At 40.6% G+C, this 15975-nt stretch overlaps 1 protein-coding gene across 1 annotated transcript; it reads left to right on the top strand.

The window, feature by feature from the left end:
* On the top strand, nucleotides 1–15314 carry LOC139530137 (aminopeptidase N-like). Its single transcript, XM_071326266.1, has 20 exons — nucleotides 1–534; nucleotides 3264–3406; nucleotides 3924–4054; nucleotides 4280–4406; nucleotides 4509–4663; nucleotides 4767–4880; nucleotides 5051–5194; nucleotides 8518–8583; nucleotides 8809–8874; nucleotides 9325–9500; nucleotides 11158–11234; nucleotides 11380–11507; nucleotides 11593–11648; nucleotides 11746–11893; nucleotides 12008–12099; nucleotides 12197–12307; nucleotides 12463–12630; nucleotides 13494–13634; nucleotides 14262–14343; nucleotides 14573–15314. Exons 1-20 carry the CDS (start codon nucleotides 2–4, stop codon nucleotides 14723–14725), a joined length of 2811 nt encoding a protein of 936 aa, XP_071182367.1. The 5' UTR covers nucleotide 1; the 3' UTR covers nucleotides 14726–15314.
* The last annotated feature ends 661 nt before the right edge of the window (nucleotides 15315–15975 follow it).

Raw genomic sequence — 15975 nt, 5'->3', positions numbered from 1 at the left:
CATGGAGAAATCCTGCAAAATCAGCAAGTTCTTTATTCTCTGCATTGTGCTGGGAGTTCTCTCTGTGGCGACCATCGTTACATTGTGGGCTATTGCACTGACAGAGAGCGTAGAGGTCGTCGCTCCATGGGACAAGTACCGTCTCCCAGACACCCTGAAGCCTGACCACTACAACCTAACCCTGTGGCCTCGACTCACCGTCAACGCACAAGGCCTCTACATCTTCACAGGGAAATCCTATGTGGTCTTCCAATGTGTGAAGGAGACAGACCTGATCCTCATACACTCCAACAAGCTGAACTACACCAAGTGGGGTGATGACCATCTGGCTAAACTGTCTGCTCTCGGTAGCACACCCGCACCAACCATAAAGAAATCCTGGCTACAGCCAACAACTCAGTTCCTGGTATTGGAACTGAATGGCAAGTTAGCTGTTGGAGAATCCTACCAGCTGGACACAGTGTTTGTTGGGGAGCTGGCTGATGACCTAGCAGGTTTCTATAGGAGTGAATATGAAGAAGATGGAGTTAAAAAGTGAGTCAATTGAATCTTCATTATGATAATAGCAGCAGGTAGCCTAGTGGGTCAGAGTGTTGGGCCAGTAACCGAAAGGTCACTGGTTTCTAATCCCGGGGCCAACTAGATTAAATGTATGCCGATGTGCTCTTGAGCAAGACACTTAAACCCCTAAGGTTGATGTCTGCGCCTGCACGAAAATCTCATTAGCATAATACAACAATCAACATAAAAATCTGTCAGTTTAAGCTATAGAAATTTTTGCATTTTTGTCTCAATCGACCGCATCCATCTATGTCGCACTTCTGCATCTTCTGCATTGGGGCGGCAGGTAGCCTAGTGGTTAGAGCGTTGGACTAGTAACCAAAAGGTTGCTGAATTGAATCCCGAGCTGACAAGTTAAAAATCTGTCGTTCTGCCCCTGAACAAGGCAGTTAACTCACTGTTCCTAGGCCGTCATTGTAAATAAGAATTTGTTCTTAACTGACTTGCCTAGTTAAATACAGGTAAAATAAAAATAAAATATGTGGTGAAAGGTGACAGAGTTAGAACGGTGCTTGTCAGACCATGAGACATCCCGGAAATCGGTCTTCTCACAAAATTGTCTGTAGCGTCTGGTTTGGCCTACAAACTATTATGACCCATCTATGGAAAGCCGAGACTCTCTCGAACACGATGGTGTTCTCTGTTTTGCTCTACGACCTCCACAAGTATCAGGAGTCGGTACAACCGGTCTGCCAACTTCTGTCTGTAGCGTCCAAACCGTTTGGGCTACACATTAATATGACCCCTCTGTGCAAAGGTGACATGTCAGTTGTTTTGCTCTAGGTTGCCCACAGGCCTCACAAGACTCATCTGAAGGTCTGAAAAAATGAATGGAAGTACAGTGTCTTCGAAAAGTATTCAGACCCCTTGACTTTTTCCACATTTTGTTGCGTTACAGCCTTATTCTAAAATTGATTAAATCGTTTTTTACACACACAATAAACACACAATACCCCATAATGACAAAGCAAAAACAGGTTTTTATAAATTTTTGCGAAAGTATTAAAAATACATGCTTCACTGTAGGGATGGTGCCAGTTTCCTCCAGATGTGACGCTTGGCATTCAGGCCAAATAATTCCATCTTGGTTTCATCAGACCAAAGAATCTTGTTTCTCATGGTCTGAGAGTCTTAAGGTGACTTGGCAAACTCCAAGTGGGCCTTTTACTGAGGAGTGGCTTCCGTCTTGCCAATCTACCATAAAGGCCTGATTGGTGGAGTGCTGTAGAGATGGTTGTCCTTCTGGAAGGTTCTCCCATCTCCACAGCGGAACTCTAGAGCTCTGTCAGAGTGACCATCAGGTTCTTGGTCACCTCCCTGACCAAGGTCCTTCTCCCCCGATTGCTCAATTTGGCCGGGCTGCCAGCTCTAGGAAGAGTCTTGGTGGTTCTAAACTTCTTCCATTTAAGAATGATGGAGGCCACTGTGTTCTTGGAGACCTTCAATGCAGCAGACATTTTTTGGTACCCTTCTCCAGATATGTGCCTCGACACAATCCTGTCTTGGAGCTCTACGGACAATTCCTTTGACCTCATGGCTTGGTTTTTGCTCTGACATGAACTGTCAACTGTGGGACCTTGTATAGACAGGTGTGTGCCTTTCCAAATCATGTCCAATCAGGTTGTAGAAACATCTCATGGATGATCAATGGAAACCAGATGCACCTGAGCTCAATTTTGAGTCTCATAGCAAACGGTCTGAATACTTATGTAAATAAGGTTTATCTGTTTTTATTTTTAAAACATTTGTTTTACAGTTGTACAAAACAGTTTTTCACTTTATCATTATGGGGTGTTGTGTGTAGATTGCTGAGTATTACATTTTTTTAAATTATTATTATTATTTTAAATAAGGCTGTAAAATGTGGAAAAAGTCAAAGGGTCTGAGTACTTTCCGAAGGCACTGTATATATTGAGACTGTTTAATGCCAAAAATATGGGGTTAAATACATGTAAAAAACAAACAAATGTTTCCTGATCTATCTCACGTCTCTCAGATATAGGAGAGACACTTCAGAACAAACTTCCTTTTGATATTTTTTGGGACTGTTATCTGTTATTCAATGTGTTTCTATGGGCTAATAGCAGTAAGGCCAAAAATAAATTGATACTTCAAGGGGTCTTAACATTCATAATCAAATAGCTAAATGATCCTTGGTATGACTTTCTTAAAACAATTCCATATAGCTTAGTAACCCCCCCTCCCCTCCCCTCCTGTAAGTCACTCTGGATAAGAGCATCTGCTACATGACTTAAATGTTTAATATTTTCTTCCATTTCTCACAAAACTTTTCAGCACTGAGTGTCATACTGCATTGAAAACTCTAATAGGTTAAATAAACTCAATCGTTTCTAATCATTTACATTCAGCAAAATTGTGTATCGTAAATATGTACAAATCAAGAGGTGGGTCTCCACTGAAAAACAGGAACCTGAAGTTTTTCTCCCACAGTCAAACAGGAAGTAGCTTTAGAGGAGTGAGTGATTAGTCTTCCCTTTAAAATGTCCCAGACGCTGTTTGTTTACCAACCTTTGAACAACAATACACAGATACTCAGCTACGTAATATTATGCATATCATGAATCTTGTCTTCAATATGAATGTATGTCTAAATGGTATAACCTCAATGGTGGTACACCTTATACTCTTGATTTTTCCATGCACAGACTCAGTAATAATCAAACTATGTTTGTCCTTCACAGGGTTGTGGCTACCTCTCAGATGCACCCTACTCACACCAGGAAAACTTTCCCCTGTTTTGATGAGCCTGCGAGGAAAGCCGTCTTCCACATCACACTCCTCCATCCCCGTGGGACTGTGGCCCTGTCAAACGGCAAGGAGCAAGGTTAGTTGAAACGGCTATATGCATCCAAACATAGCCCTAGTTTCCAGGAATCAAAGTATTTAAAGCTGCAAAATGTAACTTTTTGGGCGACCTGACCAAATTCACATAGAAATATAAGTTATGAAAGCAGGTCTAAAAAGCTGTAGATATGTTCTATGCGTGCTGTTTCTATGCTTCCAATCTTAAATTTCATTTTTGCGTCTTTTACTTTCGGTTTTGTACACCAGCTTCAAACAGCTGAAAATCTAATATTTTTGGTTAATGAAAATATATTTCACAGCGGTTTAGATGGTGCAATGATTCTCTACACTATGCATTGCTTGTTCGTCACATAAACTGAAATTCGGCAAACTATTCAAATTTTAGCAACCAGGAAATGGCGGAGTGATTTCTTCATATTGCACCTTTAAACTAAATACTGTATTATGTTACTGTTTATACTGAAACCATTTGACAGCCCTTCTTTCAAGGGATCATATTGTCCTGACAATCTGTTTCTGATCTTCTTTAAAAATAGTTAACACCACCGTATACACAGAGGCTGTCACACAGACCAGATTTGAGCCAACCAAGAGCATGTCAACCTACCTACTGGCCCTGATTGTCTGTGACTATTCATTTATCAGCGCTCAGGAGGGAGATATTCTGGTAATGAAATCAACTCAATTTTTGCATAATTTCAACTGCAGTAACAACAATCATACAAGGTACGCTCTTGTTGAGTCTGTGGATGTATTGTGTACTTTCTCAACAGTAATCTAACCAGTGATGGTTCTTGTCCATGTTGGGTGGGTGTTTGCAGTACAAAGTGTACTGTAAGTGTTTACATCAGTAAGTTGTGAATGGAATAAATCTCCTGGCCTGTCCGCGCAGATTCGGATCTGGGCTCGTAGAAAAGCCATCAGTAAAGGACATGGAGAATATGCGCTCAATCTAACAGGACCAATCCTGTCCTTTTTTGAGGTTTATTACAATACCACCTACCCTCTCTCCAAATCAGGTAAGATTTTAAATTGACCACATGATTTGCAAATGATATCATCATGATTTGTTTTGGAAAATAAAATAATTTTTGAATTTCTTTTCAAACATCCCTGTATAGACCAGATTGCCCTTCCGGACTTCTATTTTGGGGCCATGGAGAATTGGGGACTAGTTACCTACAGGGAAACAAATCTGCTTTACGATCCTTTAACATCCTCCAATGGAAACAAGGAGAGAACAGCCACCATCATTGCACATGAACTTGCACACATGGTAGGATACAGTCCAGGGAATCAGACTATCATTGCTCGTTCTTAAAAAGATGAATTCAAACATTAATTTCATTTTTATCTGTCATGGTCTTTCTTTTTGTCAGTGGTTTGGAAATCTAGTGACTCTGAGATGGTGGAATGAAGTCTGGCTGAATGAGGGCTTTGCATCCTACGTGTCATATCTTGGGGCTGATTACGCTGAATCCACTTGGAACGTGGTAAGGTTTCCCATTAAGACAAGACACACATCCATCCACTCCCGTTAGCATTTGATAAAAAGGTGATAGTGGTGCCAAATGTGACTAGTAATCTACCTTTCTGTGTACAAGCAGTCACTGAAAGTCACAACATGTACAGTATACTACAGCCCTATCTTTCTCCTCCACAGAAAGATCTCATAGTTCTTGATGATGTGCACAGGGTGTTTGCAGTGGATGCCCTGGCTTCCTCTCACCCCCTGTCCTCCAAAGACGATGACATCCAGAAGCCTGAGCAAATCAGTGAACAGTTTGATGTCATCTCTTACAGCAAGGTAAACATAAGACAATACGAACTCAGTCAAAACATTAATGTACAGTGCCCTCAGAAAAGTGTTCATACCACTTTACTTAATCCACATTTTGTGTTCGAGCCTGAATTCAAAATGAATTACATTAAAAAACTCTCACCCATCTACACACAATACCCCATAATGACAAAGTGAAAATCAGAGATTACAGCTGTGAGTCTTTCTTGGTTAGTCTCTAAGAGTTTCCACACCTGGATTGTGCAACATTTGCACATTATTCTTTCCAAATTTCTTCAAGCTCTGTCACATTGGCTGTTGGAAATTGCTAGATAACCATCTTTCCATAGATTTTCAAGTAGATTTAAGTCAAAACTGTATCTCTGCCACTCAGGAACATTCCCTGTCTTCTTGGTAAGCAACTCCAGTGTAGATTTGGCCTTGTGTTTTAGATTATTGTCCTGATGAAATGTTTATTCATCTCCCAGTTTCTGGTGGAAAGCAGACGAAACCAGGTTTTCCTTTAGGATTTTGCCTGTGTTTAGCTCCATTACGTTTCTTTTTTATCCTGAAAAACCTATCAGTCATTAACGATTACAAGCATACCCTTAGCATGATGCAGCCACCAGTATGCTTGAAAATATGAAGAGTGGTAGTCAGTAATGTGTGGTATTGGATTTGCCCCAAACACAGCACGTTCTAATCAGGACAAAATGTGAAATGCCTTGTCACATTTTTTGCAGTATTACTTTAGTGCCTTGTTGCAAACAGGTGGCATGTTTTAGAATATTTGTATTCTGTACAGGCTTCCTTCTTTTCACTTTGTTATTTAGGTTAGTATTGTGGAGTAACTACAATGTTATTGATCCATTCGCAGTTTTCTCCTATCACAGCCATTAAACGCTGAAACTGTTTTAACGTCACCATTGGCCAACTGAGTTAGGATGGACACCTGTATCTTTGTAGTGACTGGGTGTATTGATACACCATCCAAAGTGTAATTAATAACTTCACCATGCTCAAAGGAATATTCAATGTCTGCTATTTTTTACCCATCTACCAATAGTTACCCTTCTTTGCAAGGTATTGGTCTTTGTGGTTGAACCTGTGTTTGAAATTCACTGCTCAACTGAGGGACCTTACAGATACAGTGCATTCGGAAAGTATTCAGACCCCTTCCCTTTTTCCACATTTTGTTACGCTACAGCCTTATTCTATAATGGATATTTAATTTTTATTTATTTTTTTAAACTAAGCGAAAACAGGTTTTTAGAATGTTTGCAAATTTATAAAAAACAGAAATACCTTATTTACATAAGTATTCAGACCCTTCGTTATGAGACTCAAAATTGAGCTCAGGTGCATCCTGTTTCCATTGATCATCCTTGAGATGTTTCTAGAATTTGATTGGAGTCCACCTGTGGTAAATTCAATTGATTGGACATGATTTGGAAAGGTTAGCATGTCTATATAAGATCCCACAGTTGTCAGAGCAAATAACAAGCCATGAGGTCAAAGGAATTGTCCGTAGAACTCCGAGACAGGATTGTGTCGAGGCACAGATCTGGGGAAAGGTACCAAAAAATGTCTGCAGTATTTAAGATCCCCAAGAACACAGTGGCCTCCATCATTCTTAAATGGAAGAAGTTTGTAACCACCAAGACACTTCCTAGAGCTGGCCGCCTGGCCAAACTGACCAATCGGGGTAGAAGGGCCTTGGTCAGGGAGGTGACTAAGAACTCGATAGTCACTCTGACAGAGCTCCAGAGCTCCTCTGTGAAGATGGGAGAACCTTCCAGAAGGACAACCATCTCTGCAGCACTCCACCAATCAGGCTGTTATGGTAGAGTGGCCAGACGGAAGCCACTCCTCAGTAACAGGCACATGACAGCCCGCTTGGAATTTGCCAAAAGGCACCTAAAGGACTCTCAGACCATGAGAAACAAGATTCTCTGGTCTGATGAAACTAAGATTGAACTCTTTGGCCTGAATGACAAGCGTCACGTCTGGTGGAAACCTGGCACCATCACTACGGTGAAGCATGGTGGTGGCAGCATCATGCTGTGGGGATGTTTTTCAGAGGCAGGGACTGGGAGACTAGTCAGGATCGAGGGAAAGATGAACGGAGCAAAGTTGAGAGATCCTTGATGAAAACGTGCTCCCGAGCGCTCAGGACCTCAGACTGGGGCGAAGGTTCACCTTCCAACAGGACAACGACCCTAAGCACACAGCCAAGACAACACAGGAGTGGCTTCGGGACAAGTCTCTGAATGTCCTTGAGTGGCACAGCCAGAACCCGATCTAACATCTCTGGAGAGACCTGAAAATAGCTGTGCAGCAACGCTCCCCTTCCAACCTGACAGTGCTTGAGAGGATCTGCAGAGAAGAATGGGAGAAACTCCCCCAAATACCAGTGTGCCAAGCTTTTAGCATCATACCAAAGAAGACTCGAGTCTGTAATCACTGCCAAAGGTTCTTCAACAAAGTACTGAGTAAAGAGTCTGAATAATTATGTAAATGTGATATTTCTGTTTTCTATTTTTAATACATTTGCTAAAATTTCTAAAACCTGTTTTTGCTTTGTCCTTATGGGGTATTGTGTGTAGATTGAGGAGAATTATTATTTTTTAAATCCATTTTAGAATAAGGCTGTAATGTAACAAAATGTGGAAAAAGTCCAGGCGTCTGAATACTTTCTGAATGCACGATATTTGCATGTGTGGGGTACAGAGTTGAGGTAGTCATTCAAAAATCATGTTAAACACTATTACCACACACAGAGTGAGTGGATGCAACTTATTATGTGACTTGTTAAGCACATTTTTACTCCTGAACTTATTTAGGCTTACCATGACAAAGGGGTTGAATTATTATTTACTCAAGACATTTCAGCTTTTCATTTTTAATTGAATTGAAAAAATTCTGAAAACATAATTCCACTTTGACATTGTGGATTTATGCAGTAGATGCCAGTGGCATGGAACTTCCTGGTACAGTGCATGACATCATGATCCACTGGGTCCTTCAGATGGGCTTCCCAGTGGTCACCATAAACACACACACACAAGCATTTCCTACTGGACTCTGAATATGTGGGAGTGTACCACCATCTGACTTTTGCCAGTCACAAAAAAATCACACAAAAAATAATTCAGGCTGTAACACAACAAATGTAGAAAAATTAAAGGGGTGCGAATACATTTTTTTTTTAAATAAAGGTTAAATAAAATAAATGTGTTAATGTAGTGTTGTGAATGATAGTGTTCTACAACCTATACTCTTCAATTTCTGTTTAATTATTTCTGTTTTGAAAGCATTTTAGTTTTCAGCCATTTGTACTCTCTCTACAGGGGGCATCAGTGTTGAGAATGCTGTCAGATTTTCTAACTGAACCAGTCTTCGTCCAAGGACTAAGTGTATGTATTTCTTACTGTCCCAAGGCACTGCTACAGCCCAGGATCTTCTCTTGATATGATACACATTTATCATAGTTATGTTAAGCATTAAGGAGAGCTGTTTGTGTAGTGTGTGAGAGGAAAACAAGTGAGTAGATCCCTTGGAAGTCAATTTCTCATTATTAACTGTAGAATATATTGCCTATGATTAATGGTTCTAAGTGCAGAATACATATTTTTCTCTAGAGCTACCTGAATCACTTTGCCTACAACAACACAGTGGGGACAGACCTTTGGGATCATCTACAACGAGTAAGTCCCTTAGAAACAATCAATAGCGTGCATTGGCTAGTCCTATTTTCAGCTAGTTACTTTGTACTGTTGGAATTAATGATTCATCTGTGGCAGTACTACACATTCCGTCAGAATGTGGCGAATATGTATTTATTTATTTAACAAGGCAAGTCAGTTAAGAACAAATTCTTATTTACAATGATGGCTTACCTCGGCCAAACCCGGCGACGCTGGGCCAATTGTGCGCCACCCTACGGGACTCCCAGTCACGGCCAGATGTGATACAGCCTGGATATTATGTGTGCCTTTATAGCAGCAAATGATACTGACCGAGCTCACATTCTATTTACAGTCATATCAATGAGAATGTGGACTTCTGAATTGTAGTTTTATGAAAATGCTGCCCTCCTATGGTTCAGGGAACATAATACTATCTCTAATCGTTCTCCTGTGTGTCTCCCTCTCTAGGCAGTAGACGCCAGTGACATGGAACTTCCTGGTACAGTGCATGACATCATGAACCGCTGGGTCCTTCAGATGGGCTTTCCAGTGGTCACCATAAACACAGCCACTGGACTGATCACCCAGCAGCACTTCTTACTGGACCCTGATTCCGTGGGGAGTGTACCACCATCTGACTTCAAGTACGTCTGACTGGTCTGGAGAGACATACAGTGCCTTCAGAAAGTATTCAGACCACTTGACTTTTTCCATAGTTTGTTATGTTACAGCTTTATTCTAAAATGGATTAAATAAAACAATTTCCTCAGAAATCTACACACAATACCCCATAATAACAAAGGAAAAACAGGTTTTTAGAAATGTTGGTTAAATGTATAGAACACAAAAAAAAGAAATAACTTATTTACATAAATATTCAGACCCTTTGCTATGAGACTCAAAATTGAGCTCAGGTGCATCCTGCTTCCATTGATCATCCTTGAGCTGTTTCTACAAATTGATTGGAGTCCACCTGTGGTAAACTCAATTGATTAGACATTATTTGTAAAGGTACACACCTGTCTATATAAGGTCTCACAGTTGACAGTGCATGTCAGAGCAAAAACCAAGCCATGAGGTCGAATGAATTGTCCGTAGAGCTACGAGACAGGATTGTGTCGAGGCACAGGTCTGGGAAAGGGAACCAAAACATTTATGCAGCATTGAAGGTCCCCAAGAACACAGTATCATCTATCATTCTTAAATGGAAGAAGTTTGGAACCACCAAGACTCTTTCTAGAGCTGGCAACACGGCCAAATTGAGCAAGCAGTGTTGATGGGCCTTGGTCAGGGAGGTAACCAAGAAGGCGATGGTCACTCTGACAAAGCTTTAGAGTTCCTCTGTGGAGATGTGAAAACCTTCCAGAAGGACAACCATCCCTGCAGCACTCCACCAATCAGGCCTTTATGGTAGAGTGGCCAGACAGAAGCCACTTCTCAGTAAAAGGCACATGACAGCCCACTTGGAGTTTGCCAAAAGGCACCTAAAGACTCTCAGACCATGAGAAACAAGATTCTCTGGTCTGATGAAACCTGAATGCCAAGCGTCACGTCTGGAGGAAACCTGGCACCATCCCTACGGTGAAGCATGGTGGTGGCAGCATCATGCCGTGGGGATGTTTTTCAGCGGCAGGGACTGGGAGACTAGTCAGGATTGAGGCAAAGATGAACGGATTAAAGTAAAGAGAGATTCTTGATGAAAACCTGCTCCAGAGCGCTCAGGACCTCAGACTGGGGCAAAGGTTCACCTTCCAACAGGACGACCCTAAGCACACAGCCAAGACAACGCAGGAGTGGCTTCAGGACAAGTCTCTGAATGTCCTTGAGTGGCCCAGCCATAGCTCAGACTTGAACCCGATCGAACATCTTTGGGGAGACCTGGAAATAGCTGTGCAGCAACGCTCCCCATCCAACCTGACAGAGCTTTAGAGGATCTGTGCAGAAAAATGGGAGAATCTCCCCAAATACCATTGTGCCAAGCTTGTAGCATCATACCCAAGAAGACTTGAGGCTGTAATCGCTGCCAAAGGTTCTTCAACAAAGTACTGAGTAAAGGGTCTGAATACTTCTGTAAATATGATATTTCATTTTTGCTTCATCATTATGATATATTGTGTGTAGATTGATGAGGGAGAAAAACACATTTTAGAATAAGGCTGTAACCTAAAAAAAAGTCAAGGGGTTTGAATACTTTCCGAAAGCACTGTATATGTAATGATTGGTCATTGCATTTTTATGTATTACATATGAAGAATATTATATATAATATAATAAAAAAGCCCAGTTCATTTTGGTGCCTAGGTACGAGTGGATAGTACCAATCAAATGGATGGAAGCAGGAGTGCTTCAGAAAGAGATATGGCTGCTTGAGAAAGAGGGTACGGATACAGAAAACCTCTTAACTAGTGCCGTCTGTAGAAAACTGTGGACGAATATGAACACATAAAATAGTCCTATGAAATAACATGCAGATTTGATGTACTCTCCGTAGCTTCACTGTCATGAATTCATTTCCTCCCCCAGCACTAAACAATAAATTGAAAAGTGGTCACTGGGTACTAGCAAACATCAATGTGACTGGATACTACAGGGTTAACTATGACCGTGGCAACTGGCAGCGTCTCATCGTCCAACTGAGCACCAATCACCAGGTAAAATGAAAAACTGACTCATCACATGTTACTGTTATTTTGCTTCAATAAAACATTGATAAGAGTCTGATTTATTTTCTTCCAGGTCATACCAGTTATCAACAGGGCACAACTTGTGGATGATGCTTTTAATCTAGCAAGGTTGGAGTTTCGACGTTTTTGAACCACCACAATGTCACAAAGTGTTGTGTGCATCATATTTTGGTGATTGTATTTCTAAACCTTATTTCCTACACAGGGCAAAGTTCATTACCACAACATTAGCTCTGAAAACGACAAAATACCTCTCCAAAGAAATTGAATATATACCGTGGGAGTCGGCTCTGAACAACTTGGATTATTTTTACCTCATGTTTGATCGCACTGAGGTCTATGGGACTATGCAGGTAGAATGTCATTTAATTGGTGACAATTACACATGAGATATTTCGAGACTTATATAGATATACTGATCTCACTTTAATACATACGTAGCATCTTATTCTCTGTCCTTGTCATAGCATTATGTGAGGAATCTAGTGACACCCCTTTTTCAACACTTCAAGACTATTACTGCAGACTGGAGTAAGGTTCCTGATGGGCATAATGAGCAGTGAGTGGAATGACCCAGAGCATTGATATGGTGTATTTGATGTGGTCTGAAAGGAGTATAAGGCTTTATAATAACAAGGAATACCTTTCACTTCCAGGTACAACCAGGTGAATGCCATTAGGATTGCCTGTAGCAGTGGACTGGTTGAGTGTCAGAATCTGACTAAAAGCTGGTTCAGTCAATGGATGGCTGACCCTGACAACAATCTGTGAGTTCATATTGGTTATCCATTAATTTATGAACTATAGGAAGTGTCTGGTATCAATAATTTAGCCTATACTACCGTATATCTGGAATTTTTGTGTGGTTTTCAACAACAAAGAATACTACCCTGTAACAACAATGTAAAACATTTGATACCAGGATACATCCTAATTTGAGGATGACAGTGTACTGCAGTGCCATTGCAGCAGGCGGGGCTGCAGAGTGGGATTTTGGTTGGAACATGTTCAAGACTGCCACTATTGCCAGCAATGCAGACAAACTGATGTCATCTCTGGCATGTACTAAGGACCATGAACTTCTGAATAAGTAGGTTACATCTGGTTATTTTGTGAGGATACTATTAGACATACGGTGCATTCGGAAAGTATTCAGACCACTTGATTCTTTCAACATTTTGTTACGTTACATCCTTATTCTAAAATTGATTAAATGTTTATTTCCCCTCATCAATCAACACACAAAACCCTACAATGACAAAGCCAAAATTGTTTTTTTTAGAAATGTTTGCAAATGTATTCAAAATAAAAATATCACATTTACATAAGTATTCAGATGCTTTACTCAGTACTTTTTTGAAGCACTTTTGGCAGCGATTACAGCCTCGAGTCTTCTTCGGTATGATGCTACAAGCTTGGCACACTTGTATTTGGGGAGTTTCTCCCATTATTCTCTGCAGATCCTCTCAAGCTCTGTCAGGTTGGATGGGGAGCGTCACTGCACAGCTATTTTCAGGTCTCTTCAGAGATGTTCGATCGGGTTCAAGTCTGGGCTCTGGTTAGACCTCATGGCTTGGCTTTTGCTCTGACATGCACTGTGAACTGTGAGATGTTATATAGACAGATGTGTGCGCCTTTCCTAATCATGTCAAATCAATTGACTTTACCAGAGGTGGACTCCAATCAAGTTGTAAAAAAAAATAAAAAATGTTTTCGCCTTGTCATTATGGGCTATTGTGTGTAGATTGCTGAGGAATTGTATTTATTTAATCCATTTTAGAATAAGGCTGTATTGTAACAAAATTTGGAAAAAGTCAAGGGGTCTGAATACTTTCCGAATGCACTGTATCATATTGAACTGTTGTTTTTGCTTTCCATTGTCTTCATATTGACAAATACAGTCAATTATAACAATCTGTCTAAACGTATCAATACTCTATGGACTCAATTCAGGTACCTGAGATACACTTTGGATTCAGACAAAATCCGTAAGCAGGATGCAACGTCTGTCATCGTGTACATCTCCAGTAATGTTGAAGGCCAAACATTGGCTTGGGACTTTGTGACACAGAACTGGGAGTACATGTTCACACAGTAAGTTGTACCCCCAAAAGGCACTTATATCAGTAAATCAAATACAGGGTGTATACAAAACATTAGGAACACCTTCCTAATATTGAGTTGCCCCTTATTTTGCCCTCAGAACAGCCTCATTTCGTCTGGGTATGGACTCTACAAGGTGTCCAAAGCGTTCCACAGGGATGCTGGCCCATGTTGACTCCAATGTGTCCCAGTTGTTTGAAGTTGGCTGGATGCCCTTTGGGTGGTGGACCATTCTTGATACACACACAAAACTGTTGAGCGTGAAAAACCCAGCAGTGTTGCAGTTCTTGACACAAACCGGTGCACCTGGCACCTACTAACAAACCCCGTTCAAAGGCACTTACATATTTTGTCTTGCCCATTCACCCTCTGAATGGCACACATACACAACCCATGTCTCAGTTGTCTGAAGTCTTAAAAATCCTTCTATAACTTGTCTCCTCCCCTTCATCTGCACTGATTGGAGTGGATTTAACAAGTGACATCAATAAGGGATCATAGTTTTCACCTCGTCAGTCTATGTCATGGAAAGAGCAGGTGTTCTTAATGTTTTGTACACTCAGTGTATACTTGGTTTGTGTATGGACATTATTAACTTGTAATTGTCATATTTCCTAGGTATGGTGTTGGATCCTTCTCATTTGCCAATCTTATAAGTGGTGTGACAATGAGATTCTCAACTAAAGCTGAACTTGAGCAGGTAATGTTTTAATTGAAGTGTTTCAATGACTGGGTATACAGTACTTTCTTTAGCTGTACTGTTAATAAATAGCTTACTTTATTAAGAATTATACTGACTACATTTGTATTTATTTAATTCAACCCTTATTTTACCAGGTAAGTTGATTGAGAACACATTCTCATTCACACCAATGACCTGGGGAATAGTTACTAAGACTAAAATGTAATTTTGTTTTTCATGATGTCAGCTCCAGAAATTCAAGGAGGACAACTCTAAGATTGGTTTTGGCTCAGGGACCTTGGCTTTGGAGCAGGCCATTGAGAGAACTACAGCCAATATCAAATGGGTGGATGAGAACAAGAAGAAAGTGTGGGACTGGTTTTTGAGTGAGATTGCCTAAAAACTCCTCAATGCTTTGGTTGTCCAACAGACTTAAATATGTTATTTTACTATGGCAGACAAAGTGCTTGGATTATTTGCTGGGTTTTAATTGTATGTTAAACATCTAATGCAGTAGTTTTTATCTAAATAACAAATCATTTCTGGGTCACAATTAAGTACGTTGCTGTGATTGTTTTCAATTAAAATGGTCAAAAATAAGAGCAATTTCCCAAGCAAGAATTTTGCTAGGACTGACAGAGTGCTCGGAGTGGTGATGGGAATACTGAAAACTAGCTGTTGGCAGGGAGGTTTGTAACTCTCTAATTGGTCTGTTAACTAATGTACCGCCTCCCACCAAAACAGGCAGAAGTTTCAGGCGGTCTTTTTATTAAACAGCTCTTACACTAAAAGGGCATTGTCATAATTTTCACAATTTCACAGAATTATTCCAACGTCATAGTGTGGAAAGATATATAAAACACAGGGAAATCACGTTTTTGACTGCACTGGGCTTTTAAATCAGAAATCAGTTGGGGTAAGGTCAGCAACTTCCTGGTGATAACATTTAGTCAATATACCATCATTTTCTCTGTGGACCATACTGCAATTTCCCAGAGCACAATAATGTTATGAGTGTCTATGAACTTCTATTATTTTAGAGTTTCAGATAAATAATTTCTATTGTATGCTATTTTGTTGAAAAACAATCAACCTGTCCATTACAAAACGGTTGTCAAGCTGTCATGTTAATGGCCTTCAAAGTGTTGGCAAGAGCAAGTAGATGGGAAAGAGACAGATGCAGAGTGTGACATTCTGCCACTGACTGTCTGGGAATCAGGACACATGGACAGCAGGGGGACTAGCTGTCACCTTGACTCACCCACAGCACATGCAGGGATTTAAGCTTCACCTGCCTAGTCTGACCACCCACCCCTTCTTTAAGGTTTACTCTACAAGCAATTTACAGTATATAATGGCTGTGCACAGAAAAACATACCTCATGACTGCCATCTTGATATTGGATTAATGTAGGCTACTGTAGATCAGTCTTGTGGAATCTGAAACGAAGATATTTCACCCAGAAAAAGCTACTCATTTGAGTAAACATGGTGCTGTCTGTACCCGAATGAATAACAAAAGAGGGCTTTTGCTGGGCTTATAGGTCTCATTTGTTTACTCAGGCCAGGAAGAAATGAAGTTTATTGTCAATTAGCTCAACTTCCAGCCCCTGATAATCCTCTGAAACCCTTACAAGTCCTATGATGGTTC

The sequence above is a fragment of the Salvelinus alpinus genome, chromosome 9 (assembly GCF_045679555.1).
Source record: "Salvelinus alpinus chromosome 9, SLU_Salpinus.1, whole genome shotgun sequence".
Classification (NCBI taxonomy): Eukaryota; Metazoa; Chordata; class Actinopteri; order Salmoniformes; family Salmonidae; genus Salvelinus; species Salvelinus alpinus.
This window is presented reverse-complemented; position numbering and strand designations above follow the sequence as displayed.